The sequence below is a fragment of the Hypomesus nipponensis genome, chromosome 3, assembly GCF_054491055.1.
Source record: "Hypomesus nipponensis isolate SF chromosome 3, ASM5449105v1, whole genome shotgun sequence".
Lineage (NCBI taxonomy): Eukaryota > Metazoa > Chordata > Actinopteri > Osmeriformes > Osmeridae > Hypomesus > Hypomesus nipponensis.
The window spans coordinates 7,529,829-7,550,000 of record NC_140363.1 but is presented as its reverse complement, the minus strand read 5'-3'; the positions used below and the strand labels follow the sequence as shown (position 1 = coordinate 7,550,000).

The following is a 20,172-nucleotide window of genomic DNA, read 5'->3' as shown; positions in this document are numbered from 1 at the left end:
CCCCTCTAATCTCTTTTCTCCCTCACTCCTTCCCCCGTCCTCCGCTTCTCTTACTCATCCCTTCCTCTCTTCTCTTCTCTTCCTGTCCTACTTACTGGTCCTCAGGACCCTGCTTTTAGCTCGGTTCTTCATTTGACTTGCAGTTGCGACACTCACTTAGGCTAGCCTTTTTTTCCGTTCGCTTCCCACGCTATTCTGAAGTGACAAAGCAAGGGTGCCTCACACAAACAACTTGAAATAGGATATATGTAATAGACCCCAGAGGAATACCATCACATTACAAAAGCTGCTTCCGACAAAAGAGCCACAATCGGACCCTCATTTTGAGATCTTCATGGTTCCGCTTAGGGCCTGGGGAAGGGGTAGTCTGATTAGAGAAAGATGGCGAAGGGTCGTCGTTATTTTGGGAAAAACGCTGACCCTCGTCTGGAAGGTTCAGTGGCTGCAACCTGTTTATAAACGGCACGCATGTGTATTTCTGTGCAAACACATTGTGTGTGTGTGTGTTAAGATTACAGTGTGTGTGTGCACTCACTGCGTGTGTGTGCGTGTGTGCGCGCATATGCGAACACTCCAGCCTGTTCTATTGAGTGATGTCATGGGTCCCTGTGTGCTGTAACAGTGATACGGCTGGCAGCGCGTTAATTGATTCCAGGACTATTTTGTCCCACAGGCTCTAAAACAGCATCCCATAGCCTCTCCAGTCAAGAGCATTTGAAGGTCTCTCTCCCTCCCTTGCGCTGTTTCTCTGTCTCCTTCTTTCCTCTATCTCGCCATCAACACAATCTGTCTGTCCGTCCGTCTCTATGTCTTTGTCTCTTGCACCATTTCTTTTTTGTTTATTGCCACGGTAGCTTCTCCTTTTCTTCCTTTCTCACTGACTCTTCTCTGCCACTTCATGGCCACTCGCCTCTATCCCTGTCTTTTTAATCTGTCTGATGATTCATGCCTAGATACGATGCTCACATTGCAAAGCTCGGCTTGTGTTTTTGTGTGTGAGAGGACTTGGGCAGCGTGTGCATGTGTATGTGTGCTCACAGCCTTGCGTCTACAGTCTTGACATCTGCATTTGCACGCCTCTGGTGTCTTTGTCAAGGTCAAGGCCCATACATGTATACTGTGTCTTTGTGTGTGTGTGTGTGTGTGTTTGTGCATGTGTGCTTTTCATGTCCTTGCGTGTGAAACCGTGTCCGCGAGAGTGCCTGCCGGCACTTTCTCTGAGCGTTGCCGTTGGCGACAGTACTTCCTGTTGACGGAGCGTTGCTGTTATCGGAGGGAAAGGCCTGCAGTCAGGAAACTTGTCAGCCTCTTGTTCTCTCCAAAGCAACGGGACGTGTTGCACATCGCTTCTTTTAGATCCCCGTGAAGCTGGCGGTGTTGGTCTGGGGGAGAAGGGTGTGCGTGTGCAGATGCTTCTTTGCTTTTTGTCATTGTTTGGGGGGGTGGGGTTGGGGGTGGGTCAGACTCTATTTTTGGTTCCCTCTCGGTCTCTTGTGTGTTTATGTATTTAGACCCTTCTCATCTATTCACCACTTCTTGATATTGTCACTGTCTGCTCGACTGTCTTACCTTTTTCTCTCTGTCTCTTTCCCACCTCTCTGTCTCTCACTTTTCCCCCCATCTCTCTCTCTCTCTCTCTCTCTCTCTCTCTCTCTCTCTCTCTCTCTCTCTCTCTCTCTCTCTCTCTCTCTCTCTCTCTGTCCACATTGCTCCCTCCCCTCTCTGCACCACCTTTCCCCCTTCCCCCTCCCTTGCCCTCCCCCTGTCAGTCTCCCCCTAGCCTCCTTTCTCCCTCCCACCATCTGCCTCCAATCTCTGCCTGTACCCAACCCCTCTTTCTGCCTCCTCCACGTTGCCATGACAGTGTTCCTCCCGTTTGGTTGTTGTCATGACGCCAGGCGAGTGCAGCTCCGATCTGTCTGCCGTAGCATCACTATGCTCACAGTTAAACCCCTCGCAGGCCTTTTATATGCTAATAGCTCAACGCATCCATTCCTAGCCCTGAGGTAAAGGGAGCCACTATGGTTCTGATACGGTTGTCAGTCGCATCCTGTTCAATGGGAAGTGAATAGGAGGAAGTTCAACTCTGGGCTCCACAGCAGAGCCCCTCGGGAGACTTGTTTTCGATAGTCCTTAGGTTGTTTAGAGGTGTTTGCGCTTCAGGTATTGTTGTAGAACATCACTTTGTGTGTCATATCTGTTAAGCTATGATTGAATAAGCATGACAGTTTGTTGCCTCAAACTGTTTCTGTGTGTGAGTATTGTTTATGATGACTGCAAATAGTTTGGTTTTAGAGTTTGGTTTTAGTGTCTGGTTTTTAACAGTAATCTTTACAGAATGAAAAAGAAAAAACAAACATGATCACTTTTATCAGTTAACATTTTTCATTTGGGTCGAGTTCTCAGCGACAACAAACATGAATGGTTTGCCAATGTAGGGGTCACAGTTGAGAGGGGTCGTTTTGGAGGTTACAAAGTGTATGTGTGTGTGTTCTAACCCACCCTGGTACATTGACCTCTGTTTGACTCTTTCATTGTCTCAACACTCAATGACTTCCGTCTTTTTCTTCGCCCCCTCATGTATGCAGAGAGTGGAGAAAAGTTGCTTTGCAAGATCCTCAAAAAAAAGAAGTAAAGGGTCATACTTCATTTTGAGAGGCCCATATCTGTAGATGATCCACAACAACCTTAACACTACAACTTATCTAAACTCTAACCTTCACCAGTTGTTGAATATTAACATGACTGAGGTTCATTGTTTGTTTATGGATTTTAATAAGCTAGTAGTACAACTACAGGACTAATGTCTAATGTCTGTGTGTCATTCACTGATGTGGAGGTTTACCAGTTCTTTGGTCTTGCGTTATCCGTGATAAACCTCAGCATTTAGAAACCATGGAAGCATCTTTAAAACAAGATGAATTGTTGGAATGTGAAGTTGTTTATAATAGTTAGGCCTTCACACTTTAGGACAATGAAGTGGAATGTGGACACAAACACACCTACACACAGACACATACACAGGGGTTAACCCATCAATGGAGACACTTCACCTTATTTGGTGATTGAGCCTTCTCAGGTCCTCCTTGAGTATTGGTTCATTCATGGTTATTTCCTCAAGAGCTGGGTTCTGATTGTATGCGGAAATCGCTAGGCAGACCTAGTGATTGAGCACTACCACCCCCCCCCCCCCCCCACACACACACACACACACCACACACACACACACAGCAACACGCACGCACACCCCCTTCATCTCTATTTCATTCGGAGGAGTGGAGAGAGAGGATCAAGTCATTTCCACCCACTGTACAGGCCTATCATCAGTGTCATATTTCATTGGTATTGCTTTCATTTGGGCACTGTCACAGTGCAGACAGCATCACCCAGGAGTGGATACACATCTCTGTTTTACCGCCTCCTCCTGCCTCAGACCCACACAGCACATTGTGTGTGTGCGCGTGTGTGTGTGTGTGTTTTTTTCAAGAGTTCTCTGCCTGACTGACTGGCGTCACCATTGGCTTTGATAGAAAGGATAGAAAGGTTCGCACACGCACGCACGCGCGCATACATGCAACTCCCCCCCCTACCCCCCATTATTCTCAGTACAGCTTCCTCTCATCGTACCCTTTCATTACCCCCCCCCCCCCTCCCCACCCCCCTCTCTCTTGGGGACCAGTATACGTTCTGGGAATGATTGACGTTTTTCCATGTCGGAACATGTTTCCGGCATTGTTCGCATTTGGGATTGGAGGTACATTGATTTAGCAATCCAGGACGTAGCTTGACAGAGTGCCATATTTTTGGGGGGGTATCCTGTGGGACTCTAGGGCTCTACTGTCAAAGCCTCTTGATTTATTTAGAAAGGGGAAACTCTCACTTTTGGCGTCCTCAGAGCGCCGACGTGTTCACCATCTTTTAAAGTGCAAGTTCTCCCACAGAGGATCCAGCTCCTGTGCCATTCAGGCACTGTTTGGAGTGGGGTGCAGACGGCCTAGCCACACACTCAAAAGAGCTTCAGTTCATCTCTACACGGCGTCTCCTACTCCCTTGTCCTCTTTCCCCTGCTCCTCCTTCTGCTCGGTCACTTTTGGGGGGTGTCCAAATCTTCCTTCTCCTTACACTCTGAAAGTTGTTACTTCACGTCATTTCTGCAATCCTCCCTTTTTCTGTTGACGCCCTTCCTACCTGCTCTCCGTTCTCGTGCCATTTGTTTCCCTCCATCCTGTCTTAGTCTTTGTCCCCATTGTCATAGTTTAGTTAAGCCTCTTGACCTAGTCCGCGGTGATCTATTCAGTTTGAGGGCATTGGAGGTGAGAGGTTGACCTCACAAAGACACAAGCCCAGCCTTGGATCCCCTGAATGGGCTAACCAGATGTCCAGGAGAACCTGGGAGGGGCCTTTGAGATGCAGGACCTGGTTTAGCTGAGCCTAACTAGTCATCAGAGTTTCTTTTCAATTATTATTATTTTTGAACATTTCCATCCAAAGCGACACACAAAGTTGAAAGTACTGCAGCAGGTTTGGTAACACTGAACACTGAATGTTCTGTGGGTTCTGTTAATGTTGCTAATGTAAAGTTAGGACTTTTAGTGTGGATCAGCAGAGCCTATGTGTGTGTGCGCGTGTTTGCGAGTGTGCGTGTGGAGGGGCTGAGAAGAGTGAGGCGGTCACCTCAAAATCAACACAATTTGCCGAGCAGGTAAGGTCAAACACGCATCTTTTTCAAAGGTATCATTTTATCATTATCTGTAAGTAGAACTGGACCTGACCTGCTGCTTCCGACCATAACCATAACCATCACCACTGAAGCAGTCAAACACAGTAAGACATCAGGACAAGTAAAGACTCAATCATTCTCCTTGTTTAAGTGCTTTGTCAGCAGAAGCCATTCTCTGGTTTGGTCTAAGTGGCATTCTTTGGATGATTGTACTGTTGGGAAAGCCCATGTGAGTGTGGAGAGTACTACGAGATGATGGGTGATGCGGTGGGGAGAAATTCTGATTGAGTGTGATGGTAGGTGTCTCATCTCAAAGTGATCCTGAGAGAAGAGTGAAGGACTCAAGTGGATTCTGATGTAAAAAGAAAAAATGATGGTTGGTCATGATGTGTGGTGGTGTTTGTGTGTTGATCTGTGTGGATGAGGACGATAAAGGGCTGGATTAAGTGTCTTTGTATAGAACCAGGGACACAACCACTAATACTGGGAATACAAGGGTATTCTGGAATAGAAGGGTTCATTTCAGAAATAGGACCACGAATATCTGGAATAGAACAATGATGTCGGAAATAGGATGGTTAATGTCAGGAATAGGATGGTTAATGTCAGGAATAGGATAGTTGATGTCAGGAATAGGATGGTTAATGTCGGGAATAGGATGGTTAATGTCAGGAATAGGATGGTTAATGTCAGGAATAGGATGGTTAATGTCAGGAATAGGATGGTTAATGTCGGGAATAGGATGGTTAATGTCAGGAATAGGATGGTTAATGTCAGGAATAGGATGGTTAATGTCAGGAATAGGATGGTTAATGTCAGGAATAGGATGGTTAATGTCAGGAATAGGATGGTTAATGTCAGGAATAGGATGGTTAATGTCAGGAATAGGATGGTTAAATCGGAATGTGTCCGTTAGACACAAGGCTTTCTTCTGTCGGTTTTAGGGGAGTATTCCCTAATAAGGGTTAGGCAGCAATAAGAAAGTGGAGGGCAGAGCCTAAAGGGGACAACACAGATGTTTATCCCAATTTTACAACTCATAAAAAAACGAGGAGGATATTGTTGGTTAAAAGCCTGCCAGGGTTAATACAAGCATCTGTAGAGATCTCGCTATATCTTTAGTGGGTTAATGCTGGAGATTCAGGATTAACATAGGGATTTGATAGCGTCAGAGAGGGGGGATAGACCAGGGCATTGTCTGGAAAGGCTGGTGAAAGAGTTCAAGTTGGGGGGTGGGGGGGGGGTGGGGGCGGGGCGTGATAGAGAGAAACCATTTCTAGAGTGTGGTGTGTCTATTGATGTGGCTGAAAATGATTCCAAAACGTATGATTGTCGACTGATAACTACTGTTGGATTCCTCCTGCTGACTCAGCCTTGTGGTCGGGCGAGGAGGAGGAGGGACGGACGCTTGGTGACAGTGAGTGACAGGCAGTGGACCCAGGCATTTGGTCTGAGGTCATGGCCCTGCGCGCGTGTGTGTGTATACATGACACGGACACCTTTGAGTGGTTTCACCCATGCCTCGCTAGCTCTTCACTCTGGTTGCCATGCCTTTGTTTCAGTAGCCTTCAGCCTTGTGCAACAGAGAAGCCCTTATTAACTAACCTAACACAACTGGCCAGACAATAAACCCGTGTCTAGTCTTAAGCTCAACAAGGGTAATGCAGCCGCACGAAACCCAGGTCCATGACCAGTCCTCTGCTCACACCCGTTCAGCCACTGCTTCTCTGTGTATTGTCTTGTCCACTACACTAGCTTGGCAGCGGGCTGGTCTTGCATGCTACGGCTAATTTGATTTGAAGTGTAATCATGTCTGCGAGGCAGTGATTAGTGTCTGAATGTTGTTTTATGGGAGAGTGGACCGGCTCTGTCATGGGGGAAAATAGATAGTCATCTGACTGATGACACTGATAAACTAACTGGCTGGTCTGACTTGCTTGACTGTGGATCAGAGAACGAACCTGTTTATAGAATGTGACGTCCCCATAGGAACCAAGCTTCCCCAGTGCTTTCATCAGGGATGGCGGTCCAAGCCACTGTCAGGCCAAATAGTGTCCTAGGGCCAAATAGTGTCCTACCTGACGTCACAATGCCGTTCCGAAGCAGGGACGCGTCCGTCGCTATGCCAACCTTAAATTCCTGAGATATCTACGCGTGCTAGCAGGAAACTGGCATGGTTGCTATATTGGTTATTCGGTAGGAAGTTTTGTATTTAGGCTTATTTAAACCAGTTTATTCTTAAAAACTTTCACTCGTTCGATATTCCCGAGACAGCAACGCGCGCAGGTAGAATAGTATACGTGTTGCCTTCCCGGTCTGTTTAAATTCACGCGAAATAAGATTTTTTTTTAATGAAAACAACTAGCCAGCTGGCACCAGCTATCGAACGAGTGAAAACTTTAAATAGTAGAGTAGAATAAACTGGTTTAAATAAGCCTAAATACAAAACTTCCTACCTAGTAACCAGTATAGCAACCATGACAGTTTCCTGCTAGCACGCGTAGATATCTCAGGAATTTAAGGTCGGCATAGCGACGGACGCGTCCTTGCTTCGGTACGGCATTGTGACGTCAGGTAGGACACTATTTGGCCTGACACCACCTCACGGCCAGCTTGTTGGCGGGGACTTGAAACAGTTTCCCGCTCACCGCTCAGCTGATGAGCCGGATGGCTGTGACTCGTCCTTTTACTGATGAGCCGGATGGCTGTGACTCGTCCTTTTACTGATGAGCCGGATGGCTGTGACTCGTCCTTTTACTGATGAGCCGGATGGCTGTGACTCGTCCTTTTACTGATGAGCCGGATGGCGTTGAAGGAGACTTTTTTTTTTTTTTCTGTTTAAATGTTTTGTAGAACTTTTTTTGAATGAAAGGGCAGTTTTTTTTTTCTTCCTGAAAATGCATGCGTCTCGAATCCTGTGACTCTCAGTGGATGCCACACAATGTGTTTATATGATGCCTTCCACTCATCCAGTTTTTCCTCATCGCCTCTCAATGTTGAGTGCATTGTTGTGTCCTTGTGCCCATTTGTCAGTTTGTGTTTAAGAAAGTGTCTTTCTTTCTTACTTCCTGTTTTTCTTGTTTTTCTTTCTGTCTCTCAGTTGTTTTTTCTATTTGTTCGTTGGCTCACTCCTTCCTTCACGTAAACAGTCATCAGTAAAGTGCAACAATCTGAAATGCCCTCCATAACTTTGAATCTCTAAAAACAATATTACCTCTCAGTTAAAAGATGATGATCGTCCAAGATGGCCGCTCAGTAGATAACTTCCTCAAGGTTACAGCTGCAGGGTTGTGTGCAGAGAAGTCCCCATGGCCAAGGATTTGTGCTGGCCTAGCAGTAATTCTGTAATTCTGCTCACACACACATGCGCGGATAACCGCTCAAACGCTAGCGATCAGGTGAAGGAATCTGCAGTTTTTCCTGTGTGAGTGTGTGTGCTTGAGTGTGTGTATGATATTAACCTCTGTGGTGATTGACTGTGTCAGCAAGTGGAAAGAGGCATAAGAGAGAAAAAACAGAGAGAGAGAGAGAGGGCGAGAGGGCGAGAGAGAGGTTGATGTGAAGTCTGAAAGACAGTGTGGGGAGAAGATGAGTGATGATAATATGAGAAGGAAAGCGTGAAAGAGGAAGGGAGAGAGAGAGATTCAGAGTAGGGAAGAGACAGGGGTTGTGTGATAACTCAATACTGCTCACACAATGCTGAAATTCTGGATGCTGCTGACTCAAGCATCACCCGTCTCCCCTAGTTTTCCATCCCGTCTCCATACCTTCTTTCCTCCCCCCATCCTTGGTCTTGTCCTCTCAGGACAACACAGCAAACTCACCAAATACTGTACGATGCCCCCTCTGCAAGTTTGTGTTTTTCACCCTGCCTCTAAGTTACTGTCAGCTTAAATGCTGAGTAAATGGAAGCTCTGCACCTGGGACCTGTGTCATTGCTTTTAGAGGTACTGAAGGCATTTTTCATACCTGTACATTTTCCAGTTGTGAACAATGCCCAAACGGTGTGTGTGCGCATGCATCAAGCATGGAAGTGTCTTTTATGGGTCTTTGCATGTATTTTTAGCTGTTTGTTTTAGTCTGTGTGTGTGTGTGTGTGTGTGTGTGTGTGTGTGTGGCACAAACGTGTATGTGAAGTTCTGTATGAGCGTCTGTGTGTGTGGGGTTGTGTTGTGTTCAGGAGTTTGTTTGTGTGTGTGCATATTGAATGTGCGTGTGTTATTACTATAATTACCAGAGACCTGAGATAGTAAACAGCTGTCTGTCCTCAAACTTTTTCTTTTCTCTTCCTGTCTCAATTTGCGCCTTGTCTGCCAGGAGTTACTGATCCAGCAGCTGTGTGTGTACGTGTGTGTGTGTGTGTGTGTTTTTTGTGTGTGTGTGTGTGAGAGTGTGATTGGGCCGCGGCATCTGTTTCAAGTACATACACCTGTCGTCTCCTCATAGCTCTGCTTTGTCTCCCCTCTCCTCTCCAATCAGGACAGCTCACTGTCTGTAATTACTCACAATGTCTAATCAGACTTGGAACTGTGCTCCTCGGTTCTTAGCCAACACTGTGGCACGCCTTCACCGACACCCTCTGTCCTCTTCACATCCACAGCCTGCATCTGCGCTGGACCTCCGTCATCCTCTTTTGATTCGGATGTCTCTGTTTTCACAAGGTGCGCGTGGATGAGGTGTCTGTGTGAGTGTCTGTGTGTGTGTGTGCGTGTGCATGAGCGTGCACCTCTTTGTGTGAGTTTTGTTTACGGTGTGGGTGGGTGGGTGGGTGGGTGGGTGGGTGGGTGGGTTGGGTGGGTGGGTGGGTGGTGGTTGGTGGGTGGTGGGTGGTGGGTGGTGGGTGGTGGGTGGTGAGTGGTGGGTGGTGGGTGGTGGGTGGGTGGTGGGTGGTGGGTGGTGGGTGGTGGGTGGTGAGTGGTGGGTGGTGAGTGGTGGGTGGTGGGTGGTGGGTGGGTGGTGGGTGGTGGGTGGTGGGTGGTGGGTGGGTGGTGGGTGGTGGGTGGTGGGTGGTGGGTGGGTGAGTGGTGGGTGGTGGGTGGTGGGTGGTGAGTGGTGGGTGGTGAGTGGTGGGTGGTGGGTGGTGGGTGGTGAGTGGTGGGTGGTGGGTGGTGGGTGGTGGGTGGTGGGTGGGTGGTGGGTGGTGGTTGGTGGGTGGTGGGTGGTGGGTGGTGGGTGGGTGGTGGGTGGTGGGTGGTGGGTGAGTGGTGGGTGGTGGGTGGTGGGTGGTGGGTGGTGGGTGGGTGGGTGGGGTGGGTGGTGGTTGGTGGGTGGTGGGTGGTGGGTGGTGGGTGGGTGGTGGGTGGTGGGTGGTGGGTGAGTGGTGGGTGGTGGGTGGTGGGTGGTGAGTGGTGGGTGGTGGGTGGGTGGTGGGTGGTGGGTGGGTGGTGGGTGGTGGGTGGTGGGTGGTGGGTGGTGGGTGGGTGGGTGGTGGTTGGTGGGTGGTGGGTGGTGAGTGGTGGGTGGTGGGTGGGTGGTGGGTGGTGGGTGAGTGGTGGGTGGTGGGTGGTGGGTGGTGAGTGGTGGGTGGTGAGTGGTGGGTGGTGAGTGGTGGGTGGTGGGTGGTGGGTGGTGAGTGGTGGGTGGTGAGTGGTGGGTGGTGGGTGGTGGGTGGTGAGTGGTGGGTGGTGGGTGGTGGGTGGTGGGTGGTGGGTGGGTGGTGGGTGGGTGGTGGGTGGGTGGTGGGTGGTGGGTGGTGGGTGGTGGGTGGTGAGTGGTGGGTGGTGAGTGGTGGGTGGTGGGTGGTGGGTGGTGGGTGGGTGGTGGGTGGGTGGTGGGTGGTGGGTGAGTGGTGGGTGGTGGGTGGGTGAGTGGTGGGTGGTGGGTGGTGGGTGGTGGGTGGTGGGTGGTGAGTGGTGGGTGGTGGGTGGTGGGTGGTGGGTGGTGGGTGGTGGGTGGGTGTGCTCGAGTGTGACCGTATGATGGTATGTGTATGTGTTCTAGGTTGTTAGCAGAGTTCAATGACATTTTGAATGGGGTTAAGCTAAAATGGTTACCATCCCTGACACCTTAACATCATTTGCATAATTGCACGCATACACACACACACACAGCTGATTATCTCCCTTGCAGTTGTGCCCACCCACCCCACCTCTAGGAAAAGTGAGGTGAGGTCTGTGTGTGTGCGTGTGTGCTCGTGTTTTAGTTTGTGGCCATCATTTAATTGAGGGGGGACGCATTTGCAAGTGTTTGACCTGAGCAGAAATGCAGGAGCACTAAATAACATTTTAATGACACCGTCTGCATGCTCAGCGAGTGAGGTGTGAATGTGTGTGCTCCAGGAATATGGATGATGTGTTTTTGCATGAATGGGAATTTTGTCATGAATGTGAGTGGAGATAGTAAGTGAATAGAATCATGATATTAAGCGGTTAAATGATGTCAGACACTGTTGATGTGAAGCCATATGATTGTGTGTGTGTGTGTGTGTGTGTGTGTGACCATGCATGTCTGCATGTGGGAACTTAAACTTACTCTAGTTGTGTATGTGTGTGTGTGTGTGTGTATTGAATGGCATTACTAGTGGTGCAGTAATGAGTTTCTCTGATCCAGCTACCATGATCAAAGATTAAGAATAACATCTAAATCCCGATCTTGTACAGGAGGATTAGATTTTTGGTAGGTGGCGCTGTGCTTGTGTGTGTGTACCTTTTAGTGTGTGTGTGTGTGTGTGTGTGTGTGTGCATGTGTGTCTGTTGGTGGTGTGCTTTCTAGTGTATATGTCTTTGAATGTGTTTGTGCGTGTGTTTCTGTCTTCTATCAGAAGAACGGCATCAAACTTCTGCGGTACTTTTCAAAGGACGTCTCAATCGTAATGTTTCCGTTTAGATTCACTGCAGTCCTTGGAAAGCTTGATGTGGACACTAGGGAAATGGTTTTTAATTAAGAAATGAAAGAAAATTAAGCACTTGTCCTCCCATGTGGAGAACTGAGTTTGTAGTTCATGTGGAAGATTGGTTGTTTGTATGTTGTGTGTGTTTATCTGTGTTTGAGATGGAGCTCTAGAGAGTCATGGGACTGAAGGGGACTGAGATTGGATGGATTTTTGGTTTGTGTGACTGTGTGTGCATCTGAACCATTTTGTGTGCATGTTTCTGAATGTTTGGTACACACTGTATATTTACAATGTGTGTGTGTGGGATTAGAAAGGTACAGTATATCTGTCTCGTAAAGGCCAGAGTGAGAGTATTGTTGTGTTTTACAGCGAAACCTCCCTGATAGAATAGAGATCCATACAGGAGTAATTTACTATTACTGTAGATAGGGGCTCTAAACTGCAACCACAAAGCACACCATTGTAGCATTGCTGTTTTCAGAAAGTGAAAAATAATGTAATTCTCTCTTTCTCAATACAGTAACAAATCTTGTCAGCATTCTCTGCATTTTTTGTTGTTGTTGCTAGTCTTCCTCTCCTGTGGGTCAATGTTAACCACCATTAATTGAATTGTTAGCCCTGTTCACCAATGCTAGCTCCAGGCTGGAGTCACTTTCACCAATATAACTCTCTGCAATGTTAACACTGTCTGTGACTGTTTATAAGACTCCAAACTGATTATCTGGGCTGCATTTAACAGAGTAAGAAAGCTCAATGGGAAGGAAAGCAGCATTGCTCAATGTAGTTTTCAATCACCGAGACACATTGACATTTAGCCCAAAAGGCTTGCTTTAATATTTCCCCAATGTCCATTTTGTGTTATGGTTGGCCTCTCAGTATCTCCTAAGATATAAAAAAGGGCTAAGTCCCATGCACATAGCTACATCTCAAAAGTGGGGACTTCACATGAGGTCTTTCAGTATTCAACCCAGTTTCTTTTCTAGGGTGTATATCCGCAGCCTGGTAATGAAAAAACATAGGACAGGTTATGAATTGCTTCCATTGTGTGCCATGTCTTAAGGTTATGAATTGACTTGGTTACAGAGGTGTCCTCTGGTGTGTATGATATTCATTAGCGCGGCCCCTGGAGGTGCTATGTCCATGGATCCCTCTCTCCTAACTGGGTTTAACTCCCCAGCCCAGACTAGGCTACATCAGATGATTCGATTTATGCTCCGCTGCGTCCCACAGCTAGCCGCGTAGTACCGAACTAGCTACACTTGGGTGTGTGTGTACGTGTGCCTTGTCTGTGTGCGTGAGTGAGTGTGTTGTTGTGTGCACATGTTTGTCTGTATTTGCAATCCAGGGGTAGTGTGTGCGATTGCAGGTGTGTCTGTTTTGAAAGGGGGGGGAAGGTGTGTGTGTTTGACCACACAATTCATCACTTTGAATTGAAAGTCTGTGTGTCTGTGTGCGCATGCCTGCATGTGTATCTGTGTGTCATCGTACTGCACAAACAGGTGCCTACGAAACACAGCACCACTCCAGGGGCCTCAGGATTATATTAACGCCATACTCTTCAAGCCTGAATGAGTTTCAGTATTAGCTTAGCACTAGTTGGGCGGTGGCATTTACGGATGGATGAATGAGTGTGTATTAGCCTTGTGCTAGGAATGGAGGGAGTGTGTGCGTGTATATGTTGTGCATAAATGTGTCTTAGCAACTGTGTCAGTGTGCGTTGAAGTTAGGGTGGTACTTTTCATTCGTGTATGTGTGTTGGGGGGGTGGGGGGTGAGGGGGGTTGGGGGGTGAAGGGGGTTGGGGGGGTGCATCTATGAATGTGTGAGAGAGAGCCAAAGATTATCCATCCAGTACCATCTGTGTGTGCGTGTGTGTGTGTATGTGAGCGTGAAAGGGACGTGGACTGTTACAGTAAAGACATTGCCTGAGGATCTGCTATCGCACCGTGGTCAGTGACCTTCTGTTAAATGCTAAGGCTGAGTCTGTATTACTGCTTGGGCCCAACTCACTCGCAAGGTTTGTGTGTGTGTGTATGTGCGTGCGTCTGTCGGCAGAGAGGGGTGTTTGGAAGCTTGTCTCCCAAGGAGGGCGCAGGGTGTAGCCTAAACAGTCCAGTGGTTTAACAAGAACCCCCCCCGATTGATACCACATTCATAGTGCAAGTTTCATGTAAATGTGCAATCGGTCGGGTTTACACAATGTATCAAAGTTCTCCTCTGCTCCTACCTCTCTCCTCTATTCTCTTCTCCTTTCTTGCTGAACAAGAGAGGGGGGGGGGGGGTGAGCGCGCTTTATGTGAGAGGGGGGGTGGAGGATTGATTGTTAGTGTTGACCTCTATGTCAATGTTAAACGTACACAGGAGAGGGAGGAGGGAAGAGAGATGGAGGGAGAGTTGGACAGAGGGAGACACCGAAAAAGAAGAAGAAAAAAAATACAGACAGAATGAGAAACAGTCCAAAACAGAGAGAGTGAGAGAAGGGGGGGGGAAAGAGAGCAGAAGGCTGGGCTTTGAAAAGAGAGATAGAGAGAGAGAGAGAAAGAGTGAGAGAGAGAGAGAGAGAGAGAGAGAGAGAGAGAGAGAGAGAGAGAGAGAGAGAGAGAAAGAAAAAGAGAGAGCGCGCAAAAGGAGAGTGTAAAGGAGAGACGAAGAGAGAGGGAGAGGGGGAAGTGATTCGCATGCATTAGCTGGTCTATCAGCAGTGTAAAGCAAATGTGGGCTGATACCTTGGAGAAATCTATCAAAGAGATTAGTCAATGCTGCGTTTCTGTCGTACCTCTGTCCCATTCACTTCCAATGAAGCACACACACACTGTTGGGAGGGGGGAGACTACATGATGTGTGTGTGTGTATGTGTGTGTGTGTGGGTGTGTGTGTGTGTATGTGAGGTATTAAATGTTGTGTGCTAAATACAGGAGAATTATATAGTAAAGGCAGGAGGCTTCATCGGACAAACAGAAGATATAAAATGTGTGTGTGCATGTGTGTGTGACATGAAGACGAATGTCTGCGTTCCCGCGGGGTTCATGGGTGAAGGAATTAACACGGCTTGTCACCCCAGCCCAGCCCAGCCCAGCCGGCCTCCGTTGCCCAGGCAACTGACGCCTCGGTCTTCCGTAGTAACCGTGGTGACACAGTTGCGGCGGGGGAGAGAGAAGGGAGAGTGTGGAAAAGAGAAAGACTGATGAGTAGACATGACTCCCTAAAATATTCTCAGAATAAGAAACATTCCGTTTTGCTTTTAGTTTTTTTGTGTAGTGTGTCAGAATGCACCACTTCTGTGGTGTACGTATAATTAATCCTTGTATGCTTTGACTGCATGCAGTCAGGCAGACGAGCAGAGAGGCAGGTTGGTAGAAACACAGACAGACAGACAGACAGACAGATCAACCCAACTGAAATGGACACAGATGGATGCGGAGGGAGAGAGAAAAAGAAAGAGGGCAAAAAGGGAGGTTCTGACTGACCCCAAATCAAAGTCTACCACACATCCTTGCCCGTTAGGTTGGCATCCCAAACTAGAGGGATGAGGGGGAAAGGAGGAGGAGGGGTGGACTGGAGCATGGATTATGGGTAAGGATTTAAATCCTCAATCGCAAGTATAGGAACAACACCACACTGATCAGCCGTTTCAAATGACCTCCTCTGGAAGGGAAAATGACTGTGGGGGTTGTGTCTGTGTGTGTGTGTGTGTGTGTGTGTGTGTGTGTGTGTGTGTGTGTGTGTGTGTGTGTGTGTGCGTGTGTGCGTGTCTGTGTGTGTGGTCTAGTGATTGAGAAAAAGGGGCTTTACATGGTGTCATGTAACATTGCTGGCGTCAATCTAGAGGTGACTTTGTCAACTGTCTTGGGAAACCGTCTCTCCTTTTTTTTCTCTCACGGCTCTTTCTCTCTCTGTCTCTCACACTCATATGTATTCATTTGTTCATTCATTCATTCATTCATTCATTCTGTCTGTCAGTAAGCAAGTCAGTCATAAACAGGTTTAGAGCATTCTAATTTGAATCCAAACTCCTTTCCACAGGACAAGCACACCCATCATTATATTATGGAGCCATCAAAGGCAGTCTGCTCAGTGTTGAGAACAGTTACCAAAAGTCCTCTTTCAAAGAAACACAAACATCCACTCTACGGGTTCCTGGAGAAAGCTTGGTAATTGTCTCGCTGGGCGTGCGCCAGACATGTTTGTGGAGTACTGAAAACTATTTTTCTGCACTTAACCTCCGGCAGGAAGTTGTTTTTAGGTTTGAGAGCCGGAAGATGAGGAGCGAGGGACACAGAGAAAGGGAGAGAGATGGCATGGAAAAGGGAAGAGACAGAGAGAAAACTTGAGAAGTCCAGAGACCCAATTATTGGGGGGAGATTTAAAAATGTATTAAAGAAAGCATAAAAGGCAACAAAATAAATAATAATACATATGAGGGAAGAGGAGGGCCAGGGGAATCATAAAAAAAGGGACAGAGAGAGGAGGATGAAAAGAAAAGACAGATGTTGAAGTAAGTGATCAAGTGACAGTGCAAGGCCGTCAACGTGATATGGCATGATTAAAGCAATGTTGTTAATGAATAGGAATGATGCAAAAGCCTCATGGCTAGCCATATCTGAACAATTTGGGAGGTTTGTTTAATAAGTGGATGGAGAGAGAGGAGTGATCTTGTGGCATTGATTCTTCGGCCGGTCCTGGGCCTGGGCCTGGGCCTGGGCCTGGGCCTGGGCCTGGGCCTGGGCCTGGGCATGGGCATGGGCCTGGGCCTGGGCCTGGGCCTGGGCCTGGGCCTGGGCCTGGGCCTGGGCCTGGGCCTGGGCCTGGGCCTGGGCCTGGTCACTGGTGCTCAACCCTTCCAAAATCTGTCCTCCCCGCTTAAAAATTACATCTCATGCATTAAGAAACGGAAGGACCAACCATGACCTCCACTTCCAATTCCTTAACAGAATGAGTCCAACCATGGTATGTTGATATGGTCATTTGTTGGTAAGGCCTCAAACTGAAGGTAGAGCTAACACAGGCAAATGGAATCAAGTAGAGATGGTGAGAGAGCAACACGATGGAAGCGGGAAGCAGACAGAGAGAGGGAAAGAGAGAAACAAATGAGAGAAAGACGGAAAGCGAGTGAGAGCGTGTTCTTTCTTCCCTGTTATTTTGCGCAGTAAGTTTGGTGATGTCATCATTTCATAACTACTTAAGGTGTGTGTCTGTGTGTGTGTGTGTGTGTGTGGGGGGGGGGGGCAGAGGTGACTGGAGCAAAAAATGGTGACACTGCACTTTTCACATAACACACACATACATTTACACACACACACACACACACACACACACACACGACTAGCCCCACCCTCCTTTCACGGGTAAACAGTAAGGGCAGATGAGTTGAGGCTTGTCAATAGTGGGAGGGTAAGTGTGGTGTTTGTTAACATGATAATTTTTTTTCACTTTATTGTTTGAAGAGGTGTCATGCAATGTTCTGTTGAGCTTATGGATTGACACACAAACAATAATCACGCCTAGAAGAGTGTGCTTTTGTGAACAACAAACATGTGTGCAGGGATAGTAAGACCTTTTTTCACTGCCCTTTTGAGTTGCTTTCTAAGTCTACCAAAAACCAGAAGTTACTATGGGAAAGCACTTCTCTTTTGAATGACTGCTGTTGCCGCAACATTGTTGCAATGTTTTTCAAAAGGTCCACAGTCAATAGGTAAATTATAAAGAGTTAGCTCTCTCACAGGAGAAGACAAACAACTCGAGTGTTTGACATTGTTTACATGTTTGTTTTTCAGTTTTTCCACTCGTCAATTATTTATAATCTTAATAAAAGTGGAACACTTGTGTTTGGAGGCTGATATCCATAGGCTAATAATTCAGCTGTTAAATGCGTTAATTGGATCAAAATGAACTGTAAACCCCTAGGCCCTATAGGCCACTCTCCAACACGACCTCCGCATCCCATAATAGGCAAGTAGGAACTACCCAACTCACATAGACTAGGCCTACTTTTCCAGTTTACTGAGTTCGAAGGTAGGCCTAAGCACATGACAAACATTTTAGTTACAAAAACATTGACTGACTTAAACGGTAAATTGAATAGAACATTTTCAGATTTAGTGCTTTGTGAATAGCTGAGTATTTATTTACGGCTGACACGATATAGGCTTTTTACGAGCTCCCCTTCGCGCTTATAATGAGCCCTTTGGTCGTTAATAGAAAAAAAACTCCCATTGGGGTTGATGCCGAGGTGACAGTTTGGCAGTTGGCTGGCTGTTAGTAAAGGGGCTGGCTGGGGCTATTCAACTCAAGGGATTGTTCTTTTGTGTTGGAGAGGGGCCCTTGGCCGCTGGGCAGAGTGGCACTTAAAGGGACGGAGTTTGTGGTGGGGGTAAGAAAAGAGAGAGGGACTCCGGATTTTGGATGTTTCATCTCCTCCTCACGGCTCACGTTGCCTTTTGACTTCTGAAAATCTTTCTCTTTTTATGTAAACCTTGGCTTTTTTTTTGAAGAGAAGAGGTGTGTAGGCTACAGTGTAAATTAAAATGGAATGTCCTGGATGTGGTTTTGGGTCTTACAAACCACGACGAGAGATGAATGCAATGCATTTTTGCGCTTTTTTTTTGCGATTAATAAATTGTCATGATGAGGGGTAAAAACGTGCCACATTTTTCTAGGGCAACTCGGGCAGGGCACTCCTGGTGCAATAGGCTACGTGAGCACAAAGTCCGGTTTGAACGGAAAATGTCAACAGGCTTTGTTGAAATATGGTAGGCTCGAGCTTTAACAAATAACGATGAACGGAAACTTCTCACGGCACCTCTGGCAGTCGCGACCTCCTTATCCAAAACAAATGTTGATGTCTTTGGACAGCTGGTGAGTCCTAAAACTGACAGGACCATTTAATTATGCCCGTTTTAACTACACTCCGAACGTGACCCAAATGACTCCTGTGTGTGTGTGTGTGTGTGTGAGAGAGAGAGAGAGAGAGAGAGAGAGAGAGAGAGAGAGAGAGAGAGAGAGAGAGAGAGAGAGAGAGAGAGAGAGAGAAAGAAAGAGAAAGAGAAAGAGAGAGAGACAGATGGAGAGAGAGACACAGCCCAGCCCTCTCTGCTTCGCCCCCGTGGTCATGTGCGCACTTCTCATTTGCTGACGAGCTAGTCGTTCTTTTCCATCGCTTGAACGGAAGCTCGCACACGGCTGTATGTCGCTTTCGGGAACAGGGAGCTGACCGGAGCGGTGACAGAGCGCTATGATTTCTGACCGGACTACTACATTCACTTATTCCAGGCTGTTTTGGAATATGGCTGGGCATTGTTATGTAGGGATTTAATGGAATTAACGCAGGACAATCAGTTCCCAAGACGTGCTCTGTCTGAACACCTTGAATTGCTGATCGGTAAGGGCATGGAACGACTCAGTTTGTTGCATTCTTTAGCCTGTCCAAAGATTTGCGAGCATACGCAAAGCGAGTCATAAACTCGCCAATGTCATAAACTGTAGCCTCTGTTTACCACAACTACTTGAGCTTTAAATGCACCACAACTACTTGAGCTTTAAATGCAGTATTAACTAGATCAGCACTGTAGACTAGACTGGATAATCTCAATATATACGCTTTTTTTATGTGTAGGCAATGGGCGCGTGAGAGAAAGGCTCCTATAGACGGAGAGACTGCATTGCATAGGCTACGAAGTTGTTTTCCTCTCCTGACCTTAATGTTATTGTGTTGTACAGATGTCTCAGCAGCGTCCCAGCGGTCAGGTTTACTTTAACCACTGCACTTTTTTTTTACTATGTATGTTTTAAAACGTTTACATTAACCAGTAACATTAACAGTACCTTTTGTTAATAAATATCACCGTGTGCTTATTCAGTTTGACCTATGGGGATTGAGCAATTGATGTCTGGCGGCTTAGTCTCTTGTTTAGCACATAACCTATACCCCTTTCATTTCCCTGTAATTTCAACAGGCAACATACTCAGTAGGCAAGGTTTACAGCCAAGTAGGCTATAATATGTTGGGCCTACGGTATTTCATGTTACAGTTACTAAAACCCCCAGTAGACCTAGATGATGCTGTAGCCTACAGTTTGTGGTCACGCGGGAATACAGACGGCTGAGCTCATTAGACCCAATTGTAGCGGAGGGTTGTCACGGCAACGACACAATTAAATTACCTTTCCCGCCTGTATGGACTCCTGCGGTCGCATTACTATTCGTATGAAATCGGTCAAGTTATAATTTCTAGGTGCATTTTGTGTAGCCTATTACTCCACCTCAAAAACTTGAATTCACAATACATAGGCTATGACTGCTGGCTTACTCGGCAATGTTATGGGAATTCAATACAGTATTGAGATTTAGGTAAGAGTTAGGCCTGTCAGCAGTCCGTTTCAGTGAACAAAAATTAGGCTTAGGGCGGATATTATGTCAATTGGCAAAGTAGCCTACTTTTATCAGAATTCCTTTTTTGCATTGATCGGTTGTCACTGATGATCCCAGCTCAACTTAAAACACTGAATGACAAGAGCTTTTGGCAGTTGAAATGTCGTGGCCCCACTTTTAGTTGGCTAAATCATGGTTTTATTATTCCATTCAACAATCAGGCAGTTGCAGTTGGACTGGTCGAGGGGGGGAAC

At 47.1% G+C, this 20,172-nt stretch overlaps 1 protein-coding gene across 2 annotated transcripts in view; it reads left to right on the top strand.

Annotated features, from left to right (window-relative positions):
- The window catches only part of foxn3 (forkhead box N3), a 70,419-nt gene that overhangs the window by 3,398 nt on the left and 46,849 nt on the right, over positions 1-20,172 (top strand). Inside the window, exon 1 of one of the 2 annotated variants that reach the window (XM_084674829.1) lies at positions 18,714-18,929. The exons of the other annotated variant lie outside the window; for it this stretch is intronic. Coding sequence (XP_084530955.1) covers positions 18,863-18,929 — 67 coding nt within the window. The 5' untranslated portion in view covers positions 18,714-18,862. Of the gene's footprint in view, positions 1-18,713; positions 18,930-20,172 lie in introns of those variants that run through there. 2 annotated transcript variants of the gene reach the window in all.